At 35.7% G+C, this 17,634-nt stretch overlaps 1 protein-coding gene across 3 annotated transcripts in view; it reads left to right on the top strand.

The window, feature by feature from the left end:
- ST8SIA4 (ST8 alpha-N-acetyl-neuraminide alpha-2,8-sialyltransferase 4) overlaps nt 1-17,634 on the top strand; it is a 101,630-nt gene that overhangs the window by 2,333 nt on the left and 81,663 nt on the right. For 2 of the 3 annotated variants that reach the window (XR_001363159.1, XM_014544008.1), the window contains exons 2-3: nt 5,501-5,632; nt 16,639-16,870. Coding sequence is in view for 2 of the 3 variants with exons in the window: in XM_014544008.1 (XP_014399494.1) it covers nt 5,501-5,632; nt 16,639-16,870 (364 nt within the window). In the remaining variant the exon portion in view is untranslated. Of the gene's footprint in view, nt 1-5,500; nt 5,633-16,638; nt 16,897-17,634 lie in introns of all 3 variants that reach the window. The other variant, XM_005871534.2, reaches the window with a different exon arrangement.

The following is a 17,634-nucleotide window of genomic DNA, read 5'->3' as shown; positions in this document are numbered from 1 at the left end:
GGGCTGGGCTCACATCGCACCCTTGGCGGGGTGTACGGCGGTCTCTTCCCGGCTCCCCTGAGAAAGCTGGGACTGGCGCTGGAGTTGATCACTGGGAAGCGAGGTGTACACGAGGTGTCTCCCCTCCTCCCCAGAGCTGGCCGCGAGGGTGGGAGAATGATGAGAAGACGGGGAAGCCTCTTGCAGGAATCCGGTCCCTTTAAAAGAGCATCACTTTTCTTGGTCCCCCGCCACCCTGCTCCTCCTCCTTAATTAAAACCCGCAATTACCGGTGTGCGGGGCGCGGCGCAGTGCCTCGCAGCCATGGGCTTCCCGGAGACCTTGGAGGTGGCGCTGCCAGCGGCAATGCCAGGACAGCCAGGACCTGTAAGCGCTCCCCCTTTCTCTTGAGGATAAAGTGTTCAACAGAAACGCCTGTGGTGTTAGTTCATGACTGCGTTTTCAACTCCCAGACAGTGCTTCAGGTGGAGGGCTGGACGCATCAAAAGATCATTTCCTTGATTCTCTACCCAAGCCACGTGGAGGGGCTAGTTTCCAGAGGAGTAAACTAGAGTGGAGGTTTGGCCCTCGCGCCCGGACCTGTATTCTAAAGTGGGGTAAGGGAGGCAGTGTCTGACCTTTGGGGGGCACTGCGTGCCTTCTGAGTAGGTTGAGTGGATTCAATGAAAGGCATTCCATATTCCTCATATCTTAGGACAGCCCCCTAGATTCATAATTAGCTTACTTGCTACCATTTTTCAACAGGCAGGCAGTTTCGTTGTCTATTGGACTTCTGCGTTTCTTAACTGCAAGTCCCCTCTAGAATCAGTGCAGCGCTGCTCTCATGCACCAGGTTGAGCAGGCATTCCGCGTAGAAGGAGGGGGAACACCAGCACAACTTTTCTACCAACCATCCACATTTTCATCTGTCCACAGGAATACTAGCAGCATGGTTTTTCTAAGGGACTGTTTGAGAATAGATCAAGTAATTATTGGGCATTTAAAACGGAAATCCCCTTCTAGGCAAACCTATTAATAAAGTGGAACTCAAAGGGTATGAAGTGGTCCGTGCTTGATGAACATTTTTTTCTTAATGGGAAAATGACACTTGCCTTGCAATTGGCCCAGGATTTCACTGACCCTGTGAGTGCTCTTTGGGTGTCATTGGAAACGTGTTACCTTACGTGTCCTACAGATAACAATGTATGTGTGTACGCTTATTGAGTGCGATAATGTATTTGAGAGTATGACAGAAACTTTAATATCATTCAAATATTTGTTTTGATTGTTATTCTTTAAAATGTGCCACATGCCATTTTCCCGGTTGACCACAAGTGAACTTTAACTTACATTTCTTATCATCTAGAGATCTTTTTAATTTGACTGTGTACCTTGTGTTGTCTTACCAGTATTAGTTCTGAAACTTTTAACTGAATTGACTGTGCAGATAAGCATTCCTACTTAGACTACGATCATTGTCAGCAAAGTTCCTTCCAGGGTGTCCTAGGGTAGAACACACTCCTGTAAATCAGGAAACCCAAGGTCTGCACGTCCCTTCACATGTCCCCTTTGGAGCTCTGCTAACCATCAAGCAGGGAGTTGAGGTAGTACGTACATTTCTCATCTTTATTTTTAGTTGTTTGACACTAAGGTAATGAAAACAGAAAACTGACTGCTGTTTGTGTTCAGGCTTACTTGGATGCAAATTCTTTTCTTTTAAGTGATTTTCAAAATTTTATATTAATGAGGAGATTTAACCTAGTCCAAAGGAAACACATTCATTTCAAAAAACAAATCATGAAGAATTTTTCAGTAGAGGTGAATTCAGGGTTAGTGGGATCTAATTTCATGAAACAAAATTAATATGTCTTATATTCTACAGAATTAATAAATTGTAGTGATGCCTGACAACTCATATTTCAAATAGAAAAATATTTTTCACAACATGAGGAACTGTATTTAAAGGGCCAGAAGGTTGAGAACCACTGTCTAAGGCAGTGATGGCGAACCTATGACACGCTTGTCAGAGGTGACACGCGAACTCATTTTTTTTGGTTGATTTTTCTTTGTTAAATGGCATTTAAATATATAAAATAAATATCAAAAATATAAGTCTTTGTTTTACTATGGTTGCAAATATCAAAAAATTTCTATATGTGACACGGCACCAGAGTTAAGTTAGGGTTTTTCAAAATGCTGACACGCCGAGCTCAAAAGGTTCGCCATCACTGCCCTATGCAAATGTTTTCAGCGCAGCTGTTCAGCAATCATGTCTGATATGGAATGAGAAACTAGTAGAGGGGGTGGTAACATCCTTGCATGCACTGGAAGGAAAAGCCTTTTCTAAGATAGAATGCTACCAAGTCACAAGTGAAAAATCCCTTGGGGCCCATTTAACTTTATACAAAGAAATTTGCTTCAGGGCCTCAGATTGCACTAAGCCAGGCCCTCTTACACAGGAATTTCATTGACTTCAAGAAGTTAACTAGTTGCAGCTGTTTGCATTCAATGATTAAAAACCTGAAATGTGGCTTATCACCAATTTAAATGAAAATAATTCAAATGGAATAGTAACATAGTAGCATTTCATTAATATAAATCTGATTTAAACTTTAAAACCCCCCTTTTTAAAATCTGAGAGGTCCTGAAAAGGCTCCACACAGCTACGTACATCATAACAATCATTCTGCCATGTAAAAATGTATCAATAGCAATCTTCAATGTCAGCCTGTGCATATTTTTACTTCTCCCATAAAAGTTTATTGGTGAAAATAATTATCATAATCATAGCAATCTATGGTTAGAAAAAGATGATATTGACAGGCCAGTTATTAACAAGATGAAGATTGGAAAGATTCCTGCCCCTGGAAATGGTAAAAGTTTGTGTCATACTCTTAAAGGCATACCTACAAAAGTGTGAAGATTAACTTCTGTGTATATCCACATTTTAATTCATATGTAGTTATTATCATTATATATATAATATAAAAACTGACTTCTGGGCCACTGAGTAGTAAATTGCTCCCTATGTTTTCTTGCATCCTAAATGACCTCTATGAAACAGTCACTATTAGCCATATATAGGCATGCCAATGTATCATTTTCATCAGTAAGATAGTTTAAATATTATTTTTTACAGAGTTCTAAATTTTACAGTGAGTAGTTACATGTGATGCCTTGAGTTGCTTCAAATTGGAAGTACATGTTTAAAAAAGAATGCAGACCAAAATACCAAACTATAAACCTCCAATTACAGAATTCATCCAACAGCTGTCACACAAGCAGTGTTTCCATTGATAGTAGGAGAGGATTGCCTACGTAACAAACAGATTTAGGCTTTCTGATTGAGCAAATAGTTATGCTATTTTTCAAATTACACTTTTGAGAGTCTTAAAACTTAAAAGGTAATATATAAAGAAATAAATGCAGATGTTGAAAAGGTTATGCCATAAACAGGTGGCTTTCAGATTCTCTAAGTCTGGCTTTACATCTATAAAGTACCAAGAAAATAGTTTAAACAATGATCTAGTCTGCTATTAATGTTCCAATGGCATAAATGTAATCAGAGATACCTGTCACCATCATCATTATTTCCGGCCCCCCTGCCACTACCATGACACATGGGATACTTGATTGACACTACTGATTGAAGGGAGTCGCAGTGTTAATTTCTTTAATGTACAAGAAAATACCAGTAATAATGACTACTCAATGAGTTTTCTCCTCACTACAGTCTCTGTCTCCCTACCACCATCAACTATCAGGAAAGTGTCTCTTGTTGAGATGACTCAAAGTAATCTTAGCAAGTAGCACGTTAATAGTGCTTTATAAATTACTTTCACATTCAGAGTCCCACATAATTCTCACAAAGTCATTGCACATTAGATAATTTTATTGCAGTTTCACAAGTTAAGATAAGGATTTAGTGGCCTAGAAAGAAAATATTGTCCAAGGTCATACAGCCTATCAAGTGATAGAATCACCAACATATCCAGATCACCTGATATCCCAAGGTCTTCTTACTACAAAACAAAAGCTCTTTCCATTATGTGTATATGCCTTCTGTGAGAATAAAATTACAGTCTTGGGAGTCACAAGTATACAGATGCAGAAGAACTGGAAAAACATCCTGTCTCTATTGTCTAAAACAGTGGGGAAGGATGGGCTAAACTGGAACAGGGCTTTGATGAGAATTTATTTTTTTCTTTAAATATCACAAAGACCTTTACATTTAATTTTTCAGGATTCTTTTTTTTTTAATCTAGATAACATTGGCTTTTATTGGTTAACAAGGGTTTATGTTGGTATATAATATCATGTAAGTTTCAGGTGTTCAACATTATAGTTTAACATATGTGTACACTACAGCATGCTCACTACCAAAGGTCTAATTTCCATTTGTCACCATATAATTGACCACTTTTACCCATTTCATTTTCCTACTACCCATCCATTCTGCTAACCACCAATGAGTTTGTTTTTACTTTGTTTTGTTTAAATTTTCTTCTTTCCACATATGAGTAAAATCACATGGTATTTTTCTTCCTCCATCTGACTTATTTCACTTAGCATAATACCTTCAGGATGCATTCATGTTGTCTTGAATGTCAAGATTTCATATTTTTCATGGCGTGGTAGTATTCTAGTGTGTGTGTGTGTGTGTGTGAGAGAGAGAGAGAGAGAGAGAGAGAGAGAATATCACATCTTTATTCATCTGTGCATAGACACTTAGGCTGTTTTCATAACTTCTGTATTTCAAATAATGCTACTATAAACATAGAGGTGCATATATCTTTTTAAATTCGTATTTTAATATTCTTTGGATGAATAACTACAAATGGAATAGCTGGATCATATGCTAGTTCTATTTTTAATTTTTGAGAAACCTTCATACTGTTTTTTCATAGTGGCTACACTAATCTACAGTCCCACCAACAGTGTACAAGGGGTCCTTTTTCACAGCATCTTCTCTAACACTTATTTTTTATAATAGCCATTTTTACAGGTGTGAGATGATATCTCACTGTAGTTCTGATTTTAATTTCCCTAAAAATTAGTAATGTTCAATGTTTTTTTATATGTCTGTTGGCCATCTGAATATCTTCTTTGGAAAATGTCTATTCAGATGCTCTGCCCATTTTTTATTGGGTTGTTTGTTTTTTTTGTTGTTGAATTGAATGAGTTCTTTATATATTTTGGATATTAACATTTGTATAATTTGAAAATACCTTTTCCCACTCGGTAAGTTGCCTTTCGTTTTGTTGATCGTTTCCTTTATTGTCAAAGGCTTTTTCTCTATGAAAAAGGCTCTATTTCAAAAAGAATAAGTGTAAATGATTGCCCTGATAAAATCATATTCACTGAACCTTTATTATACTTTTTATGATGGTTATTTAACTCTTCTAACTTGTAGAAAAAGTTCTATTTACTATTCGTCACTAGTTATCTAAATCAAATGTATTATGCTACTTAGACAAATGCTTCTTATTTTCACCAAGCTGGCATTTTTATTTTGTTTCAGAGATGGTGAATTGTATTTGAGTCGATCCCTTGTCAATAGTTCTGATAAAATCATTCGAAAGGCTGGCTCTTCAATCTTCCAGCACTCTGTAGAAGGTTGGAAAATCAATTCCTCTTTGGTCCTGGAGATAAGGTGAGTTTCTTTAATTAGGCATAATACATTTCACATCATGTTCTTGGATATGTTGGGATTGGCAAACTTATATTGAATATTTAATTTATGGTTTAAGTATGAATACTTTAATATAAGAGTGAACTGAACCAGTTCTACTAAATGTTACTCACTGAAGAATATGAAACCATAAAACTGAAATCATTATGCAGTCAGAAATTTAAGGATGAATATGTGAGTTTGAATATACTGTCTTTATAGTAATGGAATAAGATATTTAAGTGAGTACTAATGTTTAACATACTTTTCTTCACTCAATTACTCAGGATAGCCATATTTTTGTGAATTATCTTTAACTTCCCTGTTAAGTTTTCATACTGATTTTGAGAGTTTTCTCACACTAGATGAAAACAGAACTTATTCAATTCCTATTTTGCTGACAATTATAAATAAATCTGACATTTTATCACTGGGTATTTCTATATGAGCTTCTGTAATAAAAGTATCAGTAATTATATCTTAAATCAGAAAATAATTTTTCTGGAATACTGATTTATTCTTTGGAATATTTTAGGTGAAACAAGCTCTTGAAAACAAACTTGGTGCCTACATATATCCACTATATCTTACTTTCTTCAATTATAATCCTACTAGATTTGTGCACTCTGGGGGGAGGGGGGGGGCCCCTCAGCCCGGCCTGTGCCCTCTCGCAGTCTGGGACCCCTTAGGGGATGACCACCTGCTGGCTTAGGCCCACTCCCCGCTAGCAAGTGGACATCCTCTGAGGGCTCCCGGGCTGCCAGAGGGATGTCTGATTGCCAGCTTAGGCCCAATCCCCTTGGGAGTGGGCCTAAGTCAGCAGGTAGTCATCCCCCTAGGGGTCCCAGACTGTGAGAGGGCACAGGCCGGGCTGAGGGACCCCCCCGAGTGCACAAATTTTTGTGCACTGGGCCTCTAGTCTATAATAATAAAAGCGTAATATGGTAATTAGACCGGATGTCCTTCCAGACAACCTTCTGGATGAAGCCGGGGCTGTGAGGGAGGCCTGGGTCCCGGGTGCCAGAGGAAAGCCGGTGCTGGCACCTGGGGGAAGGAAGGCCTACTCTTGCACAAATTTCATGCATTGGGCCTCTAGTTGTAAATAATGCTACTATGAACATAGGGGTGCAAATATTCTTTCTGATTGGTGTTGCGGGATTCTTAGGATATATTCCTAGAAGTAGGATCACTGGGTCAAATGACAGTTCCATTTTAATTTATTTACTGTTAATCACTGCCTGAGGACATATTTTAACTGATTTTTAGAGTGGAAGGGAAGAAGGGAGGGAATGGGGGAGGGAGGGAGCAAGGGAGAAAGAAACATCAGTGTGAAAGAGACACATTGATTGGTCACCTCCCACAGGCAAGCTAACCAGGGCAGGGGATTGAACCTGCAACCCAGGTACATGCCTTTGACTGGGGAACTCAAGACCCTTTGGTCTGCGGGCTTATGCTCTAACCATTGAACTATACTGGCCAGGCCCATTTTTAATATTTTGAGGAAACTCCACACTGTTTTCCATAGTGGTTGTACCAGTCTACATTCTCACAAGCAGTGTGCTAGGGTTCCTTTTTCTCCACATTCCCACCAGCACTTATTGTTTATTGATTTGTTGATGGTAGGTTGTCATTCTGAATGACCATCCTTTACATAATAAAATCATTGAATATTTCTAGTATTGACAAAATGCTAATTATTCATTTATTGGATAGTAATGCAGATTTTTTAAGCGCAGTTAGTGCACTTAAAAGGGTAAGCTGCTGATTTGTTTGGGTTTCTACCTACTCATTTCTTGGAGCATACCCACATACTGAATATTGTAGATTATAAGCAAATTAAAGAAATAATTTTCATACTCATCTTTAGAGTATGCATAGCAATTCATAGAATTAATGACAGCAAAGGCACTCACTTCATGTTAAAATATATTTGACAGAATGTCTGTTAATTAAAGAGATGGGTCAGGCAAATGTAGGAAATGTTAGAATACTTTGTTTTAAAGCTTTGGCAGTGACTGGAAAGGGAAACTGGAATCAACTCACAGCAATGTCAAGTGGTGTTATGTTTGGTTGATTTTAGTTTAGTGAGAACGTTATATATTTGTAGGTGGAGTACAGAAATGTGAAGATAAGTATAGTGTGGAGACAGATTATAAATTGGTGTCTTTTGGATAGAATGTTGTCAGCAAGCAAGATTTATTTCAACCAGGTAGAAAAAAACTTAAAGCCAATATTAAAAATTAGGAGATTCCTTATAAAAGTAAAGATTTTCATTACTCTTGAAAATAAACATTGACAACTCTGGGTTCCACCTAAGCACTATTTGCCTGAGACAACATTAGGCAAATATATGCATATAAGTTCTTTGTTTAATCTCTCTAGTTTGACATTTTTACCCATGGAGCATCCTTCTCTCATGATACTTACCTAGTATCTTCCTCATTATCCCAGACCTTTATACCCACATTTGAATTTAGAAACCCTATACATGATGAGATAATTATGAGAAAAACAGCTACAGGATGTGGGACTCAAATGTGGTTGAGTTTAGAACAGAGTAAGGACTCATATTTCTTCGAGGTAGATTGGAAAGAGAGAAATATGGGTCATTATAAAAGGAAATATTTGTAGCATTATTCATGGTGGCCAAAACTTGGAAACAACTAAAGTATCCCTCAATAGATGATTGGATAAAGAAGACATGGTACATATATACAGTGGAATACTACTCAGCCATAAGAAAAGATGAAATACTTGCAACAACATGAATCAATCTTTCATGCTTGTGAAATACTAAATCAGGCAATAAAAATCAAGGACCATATGATTTCACTCATGTGGAATATAAAACTGAAAGCAACAAATGAACAAATAACACAAACAAACAAACAAATGAAACCTGATAGACACAGACAACAGTATGGTGGTTACCAGAGAGGAAGATGGGTAGGGGAAGGTGGGTAGTAGAGAGTAAAGGGGGTCAAATATATGGTGGCTGATGGAAGGCAATTTGACTTTGGGTGGTAAACATGCAATGCAATAGAATTGTACACTTAAACCTGTATAATTTTATTAACCAACTAGAGGCCTGGTGCATGAAAATTCATGCTCTGGAGCGTGGGGGTCCCTCAGCCTGGCCTGCCCCCTCTCACAGTCTGGGAGCCCTCAGGGGCAGGAGGTGACCCGGCGATCAGGGGAAAATGACGCCCCATCACACCTCTGCTGCTGTCATTGCCGACAGCGCAAGACTCGGCTGGCCCTGGTTACCTGAGCCTTGGGTGGCCCTAGGCAGCTGGGCAGCTGCCATCCGAGGCTTAACTGCACCTTGGGCCGGCCCTGGGCGGCTGGGGGGCTGAGGGGACTGGGTGCGGCCATCTTTGAGGGTGTGGCAGTCAATTAGCATATTCCCTCTTTATTAGATAGGATGTCACCCCAATACATTTAATAATAAGTACATAAATAAAAAGGATATATTTGGTCTGTAAGGATGTCTCCAAAGAGAATTCTAAAATGGAAAGATTTGAAAAGAAAGGAGACAATTAGGTAAGGGAAAGGTCAGGTAAAGGAAGGTAATGGAAGAAAGCAAAGTAAAATAACTAATTGGCTATAGTTCAATTAATGTAACTGGCCATGCCTTCCTAGCATCTGTAGAAAAATGAAAATGTAGTTGTGCATGACGCTACAGAGTTATAGTTTGCTATTATTAAGATATTCAAACTAAATGTATTAAACATAATCTGACCCAAGCAGTTCATTATAGTAATTTTACAAATTAATGAGGGTTGTATCCAATTTTTTAGGGTAATAGTCTTATTTTTAATTATAACACCTGATAATATGTGTAAAATATTAGTATTCTTTTCATATGTTCTTAACAGATAAAGAAATAAACAATAATACAATGAGCAAATATTAACTAATGCATACAAAGTTGTCACATACAGTGGAATACTACTGAGTGGAATGGAATACTATTATTAGGGAATACTATTCCACACCTACAGTGGAATACTATTATTTCTTTACAAGGAAATAATAATTTCTAAAACCATTATTGCACAAAATGCAAACAATTCATTAAAATTATAATTGCCTATAGCAGTAGTGACTAGTGATTATTAATCAGTATGAAACTTGTAATAAAAAATTTAGAATACAAAAATGTCTTATTGTTCACTAACCCTTTTTTTTTTTTAAAGTTACACTGGAAGCTAATTTTACAGTGTTTTGAATTAAGTTTTCTATTTTTCCTCCCATTATGTAGAACCATATTACTTTGTGTTTGTGAGTGGGTGTGGGCATATTTCATAAGTGTTTTCAAAATTCTTTTTTCAAGTTGTTGATTAAGAAATTACAACTAATAATTTTTTATCTTATGTGATTGAGCCATGCTTGCAAACCTTTCTCATTTAAAAAAATCTCATTAAACTTAACATGCTCTTGTGACATTTCTACTAAATTATCTATTTACATTAAAATGTAAAACAGCTACTGAAAATACATTTTCCTTACATTTTCTTTTTATTACTAATTCTTTCAACCCCATCTGTACTCTGCTACTTTCACAAACATATTAAGTATGCACTCATATATATTCATCAAACAACTCTACCTCTGGGGAGTTACAAAAGAGAGATGGTTTCCTGTATTGGTTCATTGTATTTTGAAGATTCATCATGGTTTAGGGGAGTTTATTCACCCTACAGCTAACTTTCTAATTAAAATAATTTGCTTAGTTTAAGGCTTGATTTTATTAGTACTGGTTTGTTCTTCATTATTGTAAGCTAAGAAATGGCACACTTAAGATGTGAGTAAATCTGTGAACATTGTACTGAGAAATCATTTGGTCATGTCCAACACTTGTGACTTGCCTTTGCTTTTTCCATGTTTAAGTTGTTTCTTGTCATTCTTTTTTACTTATTTTTCATATGTTGAATAGAAACCTGAAGAATTATAATGCCGAATATAGATGTACAGAAATGTATGAGCTCAGCTACTCTTCAGGACAGATTAAACATGTCATAATTAGTCAGAAAAAAATACTTTCAACTCTTAGTATTACCATATATCAAAGTTTCCAAACAGAAAAGGCTAGCAGAGCAACTAAACATAACTGCAAATTTACATGTGCTTATCTGTAAAAAGAGAATTTTCTGTTGCCTTCATCAATTTACTTTAGAAAAGGGTCCCCATATATTTTGTTCAGTAAGTGACCAGTAGAACACATCTTGGGTCTCACAGCTTCATAGTGTCAGAGTCAAGCTTCAAAACCAGGCCTAATTGGAAAACAATATTTTAGTACTAAAATGTATACTATAAAATGTATCTTTATGAAGTATACAATAGTTTCTATGCACCAAATTAATAAAATACATGTAAGATAATATGAATCCAATATTACCAAATGCTGGGTCAAATAGTAAATGGCCATCTGAGGGGTAAATTAAACCAAGAAATGCTTTTCTTTAAGCAGCTAGAGACAACTCTGCCTTTTTATTTGTTTGTTTTAGGATTTTTTTTTTTTATACCATAGAGGAGCTTAAGCTCAGAAGCCTGAACAAGCTATAGGTTATGTTCATTCAGAACTCTGAGGCACCGTGCTCATGGAAATAACCTTTTGAGTTAAAAACGTTTGTGTGTTCTCTCTGCTTTTCCTAGGCATAATGAAACACTTGGCACTTCTTAAATTATTTTTTTTCTTTTTAGTAAATCATGTGAGTAACAACTGATTTAGCAATTTTTGTCTGGAGTTTAAAGTTTGTATGTGTCCTAACCTTATTTGCTTCTCAACTTATGATGCATTCCAACTGTAAGATCTGTCTCAACTGATTTAGCAATTTTTGTCTGGAGTTTAAAGTTTGTGTCATAACCTTATTTGCTTCTCAACTTGTGATGCATTCCAACTGTAAGATCTGTCTCACAAGACTTGCTGATGGAGTCAACAATGTCATTTGGATTAAATTTTCGTTGCCATAGCACATATGTTTGTTGTTGACAAGGAAGCTGCAGAGAAGAAAGAGTGGCACCTGGTGATAGGTTAGCCCTAGTTAACATTTCACAAGTGAAAACCATCTTTAGTAAACTAATTCCCTGAGATTCTGCAGCTGCTATTTGAAGTGATGGCTGTTGTTGAAAGGGAAGTTCTAGTTGAAAATTCAGTTGAAAAGTTTCTGCGTAGAATCTATTTCTGTCAATTTAACTGTTTAAACTGTCAGTTTAAGCCAGCGTTGCCTAACAAAAATGACCTTTCTGACTAAGAGTTTAGTCTCACTGAAAGTGAAACAAGTATTTTTGGTTTTTTTCAGTCATCATTAAAACAGTTGCTGAGTTTAGGTGTGTACTTATCGAATGGGGTTTCAAAAGTTACTTTATGTTCACAAAATGGCCAAGACATAAAAAGTCTTTTTTGTTGTTGTTCTGTTAAGTCACATACAGAAAGCACAACCCCCGGCTTTAAATATCTGGTAATAACTTGACTACTTATAGGAAAACTTGTACAGCAGGTCCTAGAATAACGTGGTTTCATTCAACGTCATTCCATTATACGTTGATGAGAAAAATAATCAATTCCTGGTTGGGGCCACTGTTTGTGTGGAGTTTGCATGTTCTCCCCACGTCTGTGTGGGTTTTCTTTGGCTCCTTTGGTTTCCTCCCACCGCAGATACATGCACGTTAGGTGAGCTGGTATGTCTACACTTTCCCAGTCTGAGTGGGTGTGGGGATGGATGTGAGTGGCCCTGAGCGGGAAGGGTGAACTCTCCAGGGTGGGTGCCCGCCGTGCACTCTGAGCTGCTGGGATAGGCTCCCGCTGCCTGTGACCCTGAACTGGAATAAGCGTGTTGGAAAAGAATTCTCTTACTTATTTTAATTCATCTTTCTTAAATGTATATACAGTTCACATTTACTTCAGTGTTTAATATTTGAAATGTTTTGGGTTTTTATTTCAAAGTTTGATGATGTTTTTGTGACCAGAAATATCTTGTAGGAACTTCACTCATATATATCAGTTAGACTATGGCAAAAATTGGTTTTGTTATATGTCTTCTCTCTCTTGAAGTCACAGTTTCGAAGAACTTATCCACTCTATTAAATGAGGACTTACTGTACTGGTTCAGCCTGCATATTAATAAGTAACTTTTGTTGGTTCATGTTTCTTTAGAGCCCAGAAGTTAAACTGAGTTTTCTTTCCATCTCTCTCATTCTGAAGTAGTTTTGTTTAACCTGATCTTTTCATTCATATCAATTATCTTCTGAACAAAATATGTCAGTTATCTTTGATTATACTTAAAGGGTTCTTTCAGTTCCAAGTAAGTTCACTAGTTTTTCATGCTTCCAAGGACATTTAGTTAATTGTACTTAAGCTCTAGTTTTCTTACTTCTTTTTTTCTACAGTCCAAACAACAACTAGACTTAGCAAATCCACAGAACATTTTATAGTCTGTCACATCTAGAATCTAAAAAATAGCCCTAGCTGGTTCTTCTCAGTAGAGTTGAGGATTGAAGGGTTGCGGGTTCAATTCCAGTCAAGGGCATGTACCTTGATTGCAGGTTCAAGCCCTGGGTCCAGTCAGGGCTCTTGCAGGAGGCAGCCAATCATGTGTCTCTCTCACATCAATGTTTCTCTCTGTCTCTCCCCCTCCCTTCTACTCTCTCTGAAAATCAATGGAAAAATATCCTCAGGTGAGGATTAATAACAGCAACAACAAAATGCCTATAACCTGCTAAGGAGAAAAAGAAAGAACTAACATTTCTCATTGTTTTAAAAAATAAGCATCAAAATCAAAATATTATTCGCTAAGTAATTATTTTCAGTCTTACTTGCATCCTTCATCAGGAATCTTAGCTCAGATAAAAAGACTCACTAAAAGTTTTATTCGATATAAGAAAAAGAACAAACTAGAGACCCTCAAGGTCTTTTCCGTTCCCGTTCAGTTTTAAAAACAAATACTATACAATCATTCTGAGTTTTGCCTACAAACTTATATTTTGATTAGCCTATGTGAATTGGTGTCTTTATTCTGTCTTGGAAAATACTTTTACTATTTTTACTGCTGCCAATAAAAAAAAACACACAACTGTTGAGGCTATAACAGTATTGGAGGAACACACACAATTGTATCATCTGTACTTAATAATTATGTATCTCATTAAGCATTCTTTTCTTCCAAGAGTAGGACATTATGATGTTTTTCAAAACGTTTCTGAACTCTAATAATCCACTTTATTATACCAACTTTTCTCTGAATAAATAAATTAAACATGCCCCTTGATACTCAGGAATTTAGAAGACTTACTGCTTGAAAATATTTTTACTGCTTTTGATCACATGACAAAGGTTCTGTTATGTGAAAGTCCCTCTCACACCCTCTTGCAATCAGCTGTCAAGCATTTAGCTGTTAATTTTTTTCATGAGGAAAGGGATTTCCAGGCTCTAAAGATTCTTCCTTCAAATCTGAACCTGAAATCTATTCACTTCTACTTGCATACTTGTGAGTACATCTTCAGGTATCTACTGCAGCCCCTTCGCATTCTGTTCAAAGGAAAATGATAATATCTCCTTTGGTGATCTGACCACATCCGTGCAGTCTTTATTTTAGAGCCAGTCTTGTCGTTTTCACAGGAAATGAACATTTTTGTGTTGAAATACAAGTGTCCAAGCATTACTTTTTTTCCTTAAATAAATTGTAGCTAATAAGACTGTATAAAAGTTTGTATGGATTGCAGCTCTTGGTGCTAGTTGTTAACTTTTGTTAAGAATTATATTTATTTAATGAAATGAAAGACTTCTCAATTTTCTGCAATTCCTATGCCCTACAGTTGCTAAATTCATTGGGTGTTTTCTTCTCATATAATTTGTACTTTGTTAAGATAAATTATTATAGTGTCTGATAATATTTCTATTAATTTTGAAATTTCATTGTAGTGCATTTATACAGATTTTCCTGTACAAATTCCACTCTTTATGCACCTAATATTCCAAATGTTTGAGAAAATTTTTTCAAAAAATCATTTTCTTTTTCAGAGAGATGATAGACATATATATCCCTTATAAAAATCTGGCAAATTAAGTTTTTAATCCCTGGTTTTCTAATGATACAACACATTAAATTGGGACTTATTTTCTTCCTTCTTTGCTAGTCATGCTTCTAGCTCTTGTATGATTTGATGAATTGCTCTTTTGGTGGATTGATGGGAGGACACCCATATTTTGTAACAAAGTATATGGATTGTGAGGGAGCTTAAATAGTAACAGCACTAGAGGAAAAATATGTCTGTCATATCTTGAATGTTATAATAATGGCATTGTATACCAGCTGCAATAGTACACTTTAGTAAATAATATCCAATTCTCAATCTAGAAAAGAGCTTTCTCAAATTGTTTCTAGCTGGTATATGTTTGGTAGTTTAAGGATAAGCAATCCCAGACTTTGTAGGCCAAGTGCATAGTGTCTTTGGTGATATAATTCCCTCAAAAAGGTATTACACTCTTTGTAGTTAGTTCCTGGTATAATTAAACCCACCCCAAAATATCTTCTGAACAGGACTCTTCAGTGTTTTGGTTCCCTCAATTTAATGGCAGCTACTCTGACCTCATTTGAATGATTACACTTAGATGGAAAGGCGATATTCCTCTTGCTGCTAGGGTGGCTCTAATTTATAGTTGCATCTTTTGCTCACTGGGGTATTAGGAACATTGGGGAGGTCCCAATTACTAGATTTTCACATGGTTTAGATTGTAGGTCATTACCAGAGATTATCCTTTCAATCTCAACTTGCAATTTGGCTACATCATGCCTAACTTTGCCAATCTTTTAGTGCCTTGCTCAAAGGAACAAGCAACATATAAACACTTTTAAACCAATTCTTAAGAATAACAGGTTTTTACGTATAGATTATGACTCCCAAATTATTGCAGATAACAGTTTTTATCAGGAGCTTTGCTGTATTCATGCCAAGGGTCACTACCTTTCTAGCCTACTGTATCTATATTTTCATTTTCCATCATCAAACTTACCATATGTATATATGTTTATGTGGCATCTCACATCTTTTATTAATTTCTTCATTAGTTGTGGGTTAGGCTAAGCTTTCTTTCAAAAGACCTTAAAATATAGTGGATTAATTAAACAAGTTGAAAATTTATTTTTCTCTCCAATAGTTATGTTCATGATTCACTCGTATACCATTTAAGAAAACAGACTACATGACCAAACCCAGCTGCACTTGGATTTGAAAACTTGGAAATGTTCTAGTTGACCATCTATGTGCTCAATTAAAACTTAGAGGATTCAAATACTAAAAGGAAGAAGGGGAGAAAGAGCGCTAAGGAACAATTAGCTATCGCTGCCATGCATGAGTCCAGTGTTTTATCTATCTTTTCATCAAATGTACCCATATTACTTCCTGGATCCTTGCACTCAGAAGAAAGCTTTTATATACATATAGTGCTATAGTTTTAATTCTTCTTCAAATAATTGTAATATACACATAATTTGGGTAAATGTATATAAGTTCATTGGAGGGTTCAATTATTTTAATAGAGTTTATTAAGGTGTAATTCCAAACAATTTCATGTTATTTCTGTTCACCTTAAGGAGACAATATTAAACAAAATATATAACTATAGAACATTAATTAACACTAGTAGGATGTTAATTATGCAAAATCAAGTAATGACAATTGCATTTTATTTATTAAACTAATTTTTCTGTATATTTTGGTAGATGAGGGGCTTTGCCATTCCACAAATAGGTGCAGATACCGTGTTTATTTAGAAAATCATTGAGAAACTATGTGCAAATGATTTTTAAAACATATATTCTATTTCCTATAGAATCCATTTAACTAATAGGTTGCTTTAATTTCCAACTTACAATTTAAGATTAGTAATTTACCAATTTACATTTCATTATATGGTATTTTGTAAGTTATATCACCAATTCTTTGATATGTTGTCATTAATAGAAAACTTTGTATTTCAAATATAGGAAGAACATTCTTCGTTTCCTAGATGCAGAACGAGATGTCTCGGTGGTCAAGAGCAGTTTTAAGCCTGGTGACGTCATCCACTATGTGCTTGACAGGCGCCGGACACTAAATATTTCTCAGGATCTGCATAGCCTGCTCCCTGAAGTGTCACCGATGAAGAACCGCAGATTTAAGACCTGTGCAGTTGTGGGAAACTCTGGCATTCTGCTGGATAGTGAATGTGGAAAGGAGATTGACAGTCACAATTTTGTAATAAGGTGAGCTTTCTTTTTTTCCTAAAGATTTTAATTTATTCAAAGAAGTTTAATTTAGAAGTACAAAGCTGGCAGAAATGTTTAGACCTAACATTAATATTAAGGATTATTGAAAGCCCAAACAAATATTTATCTATGATATCTTTTTCTGTGTCATATCCAAATTTACATTTACCCTGAAATATAAAATTATTATATCATTGAAAGAAAAGATTCATACCAGCATTTTTTATCAAATGGCAATTTTATTATATTTAATACTACATAGGAAAAATTTTATTGATGTTCTTTATATTTATTAAATATTAAATAATTCATGAGTATGAAAAATTAATTATATGTGTGAATGAATTAATTCACTTAGTTATATTCATAATTCTCTTTAAAGGAACTATATTATAATTATTTATTTACAAACATTATGAACATTAATATGCAGTGATGTAATAGATGTAAGTTAAGTTTACTTTATACTGATAATTATTTAGCAGATTTCAAGAACATAATTTAACAAGTTTACATTTGATATATTAGGCCAAATTGTCTTCATTATTCTTTTATGTGGTATTTGTGTTTGTTAGTATATTTTAATTTTTGAGTTTTCACTCATAATTAAACACTCCTGTTGGTTTGTCATTGATGGTAAACAGATATTTGGTGAGTCATGTGCTTGGTTAACTTTTAATTAAATGAAGACAACAACAGTAGACATGGGATTGTGATGGTATCATAAATATTAGT

The sequence above is a fragment of the Myotis brandtii genome, unplaced genomic scaffold (genome assembly GCF_000412655.1).
Source record: "Myotis brandtii unplaced genomic scaffold, ASM41265v1 scaffold344, whole genome shotgun sequence".
NCBI lineage: Eukaryota > Metazoa > Chordata > Mammalia > Chiroptera > Vespertilionidae > Myotis > Myotis brandtii.
This window is presented reverse-complemented; position numbering and strand designations above follow the sequence as displayed.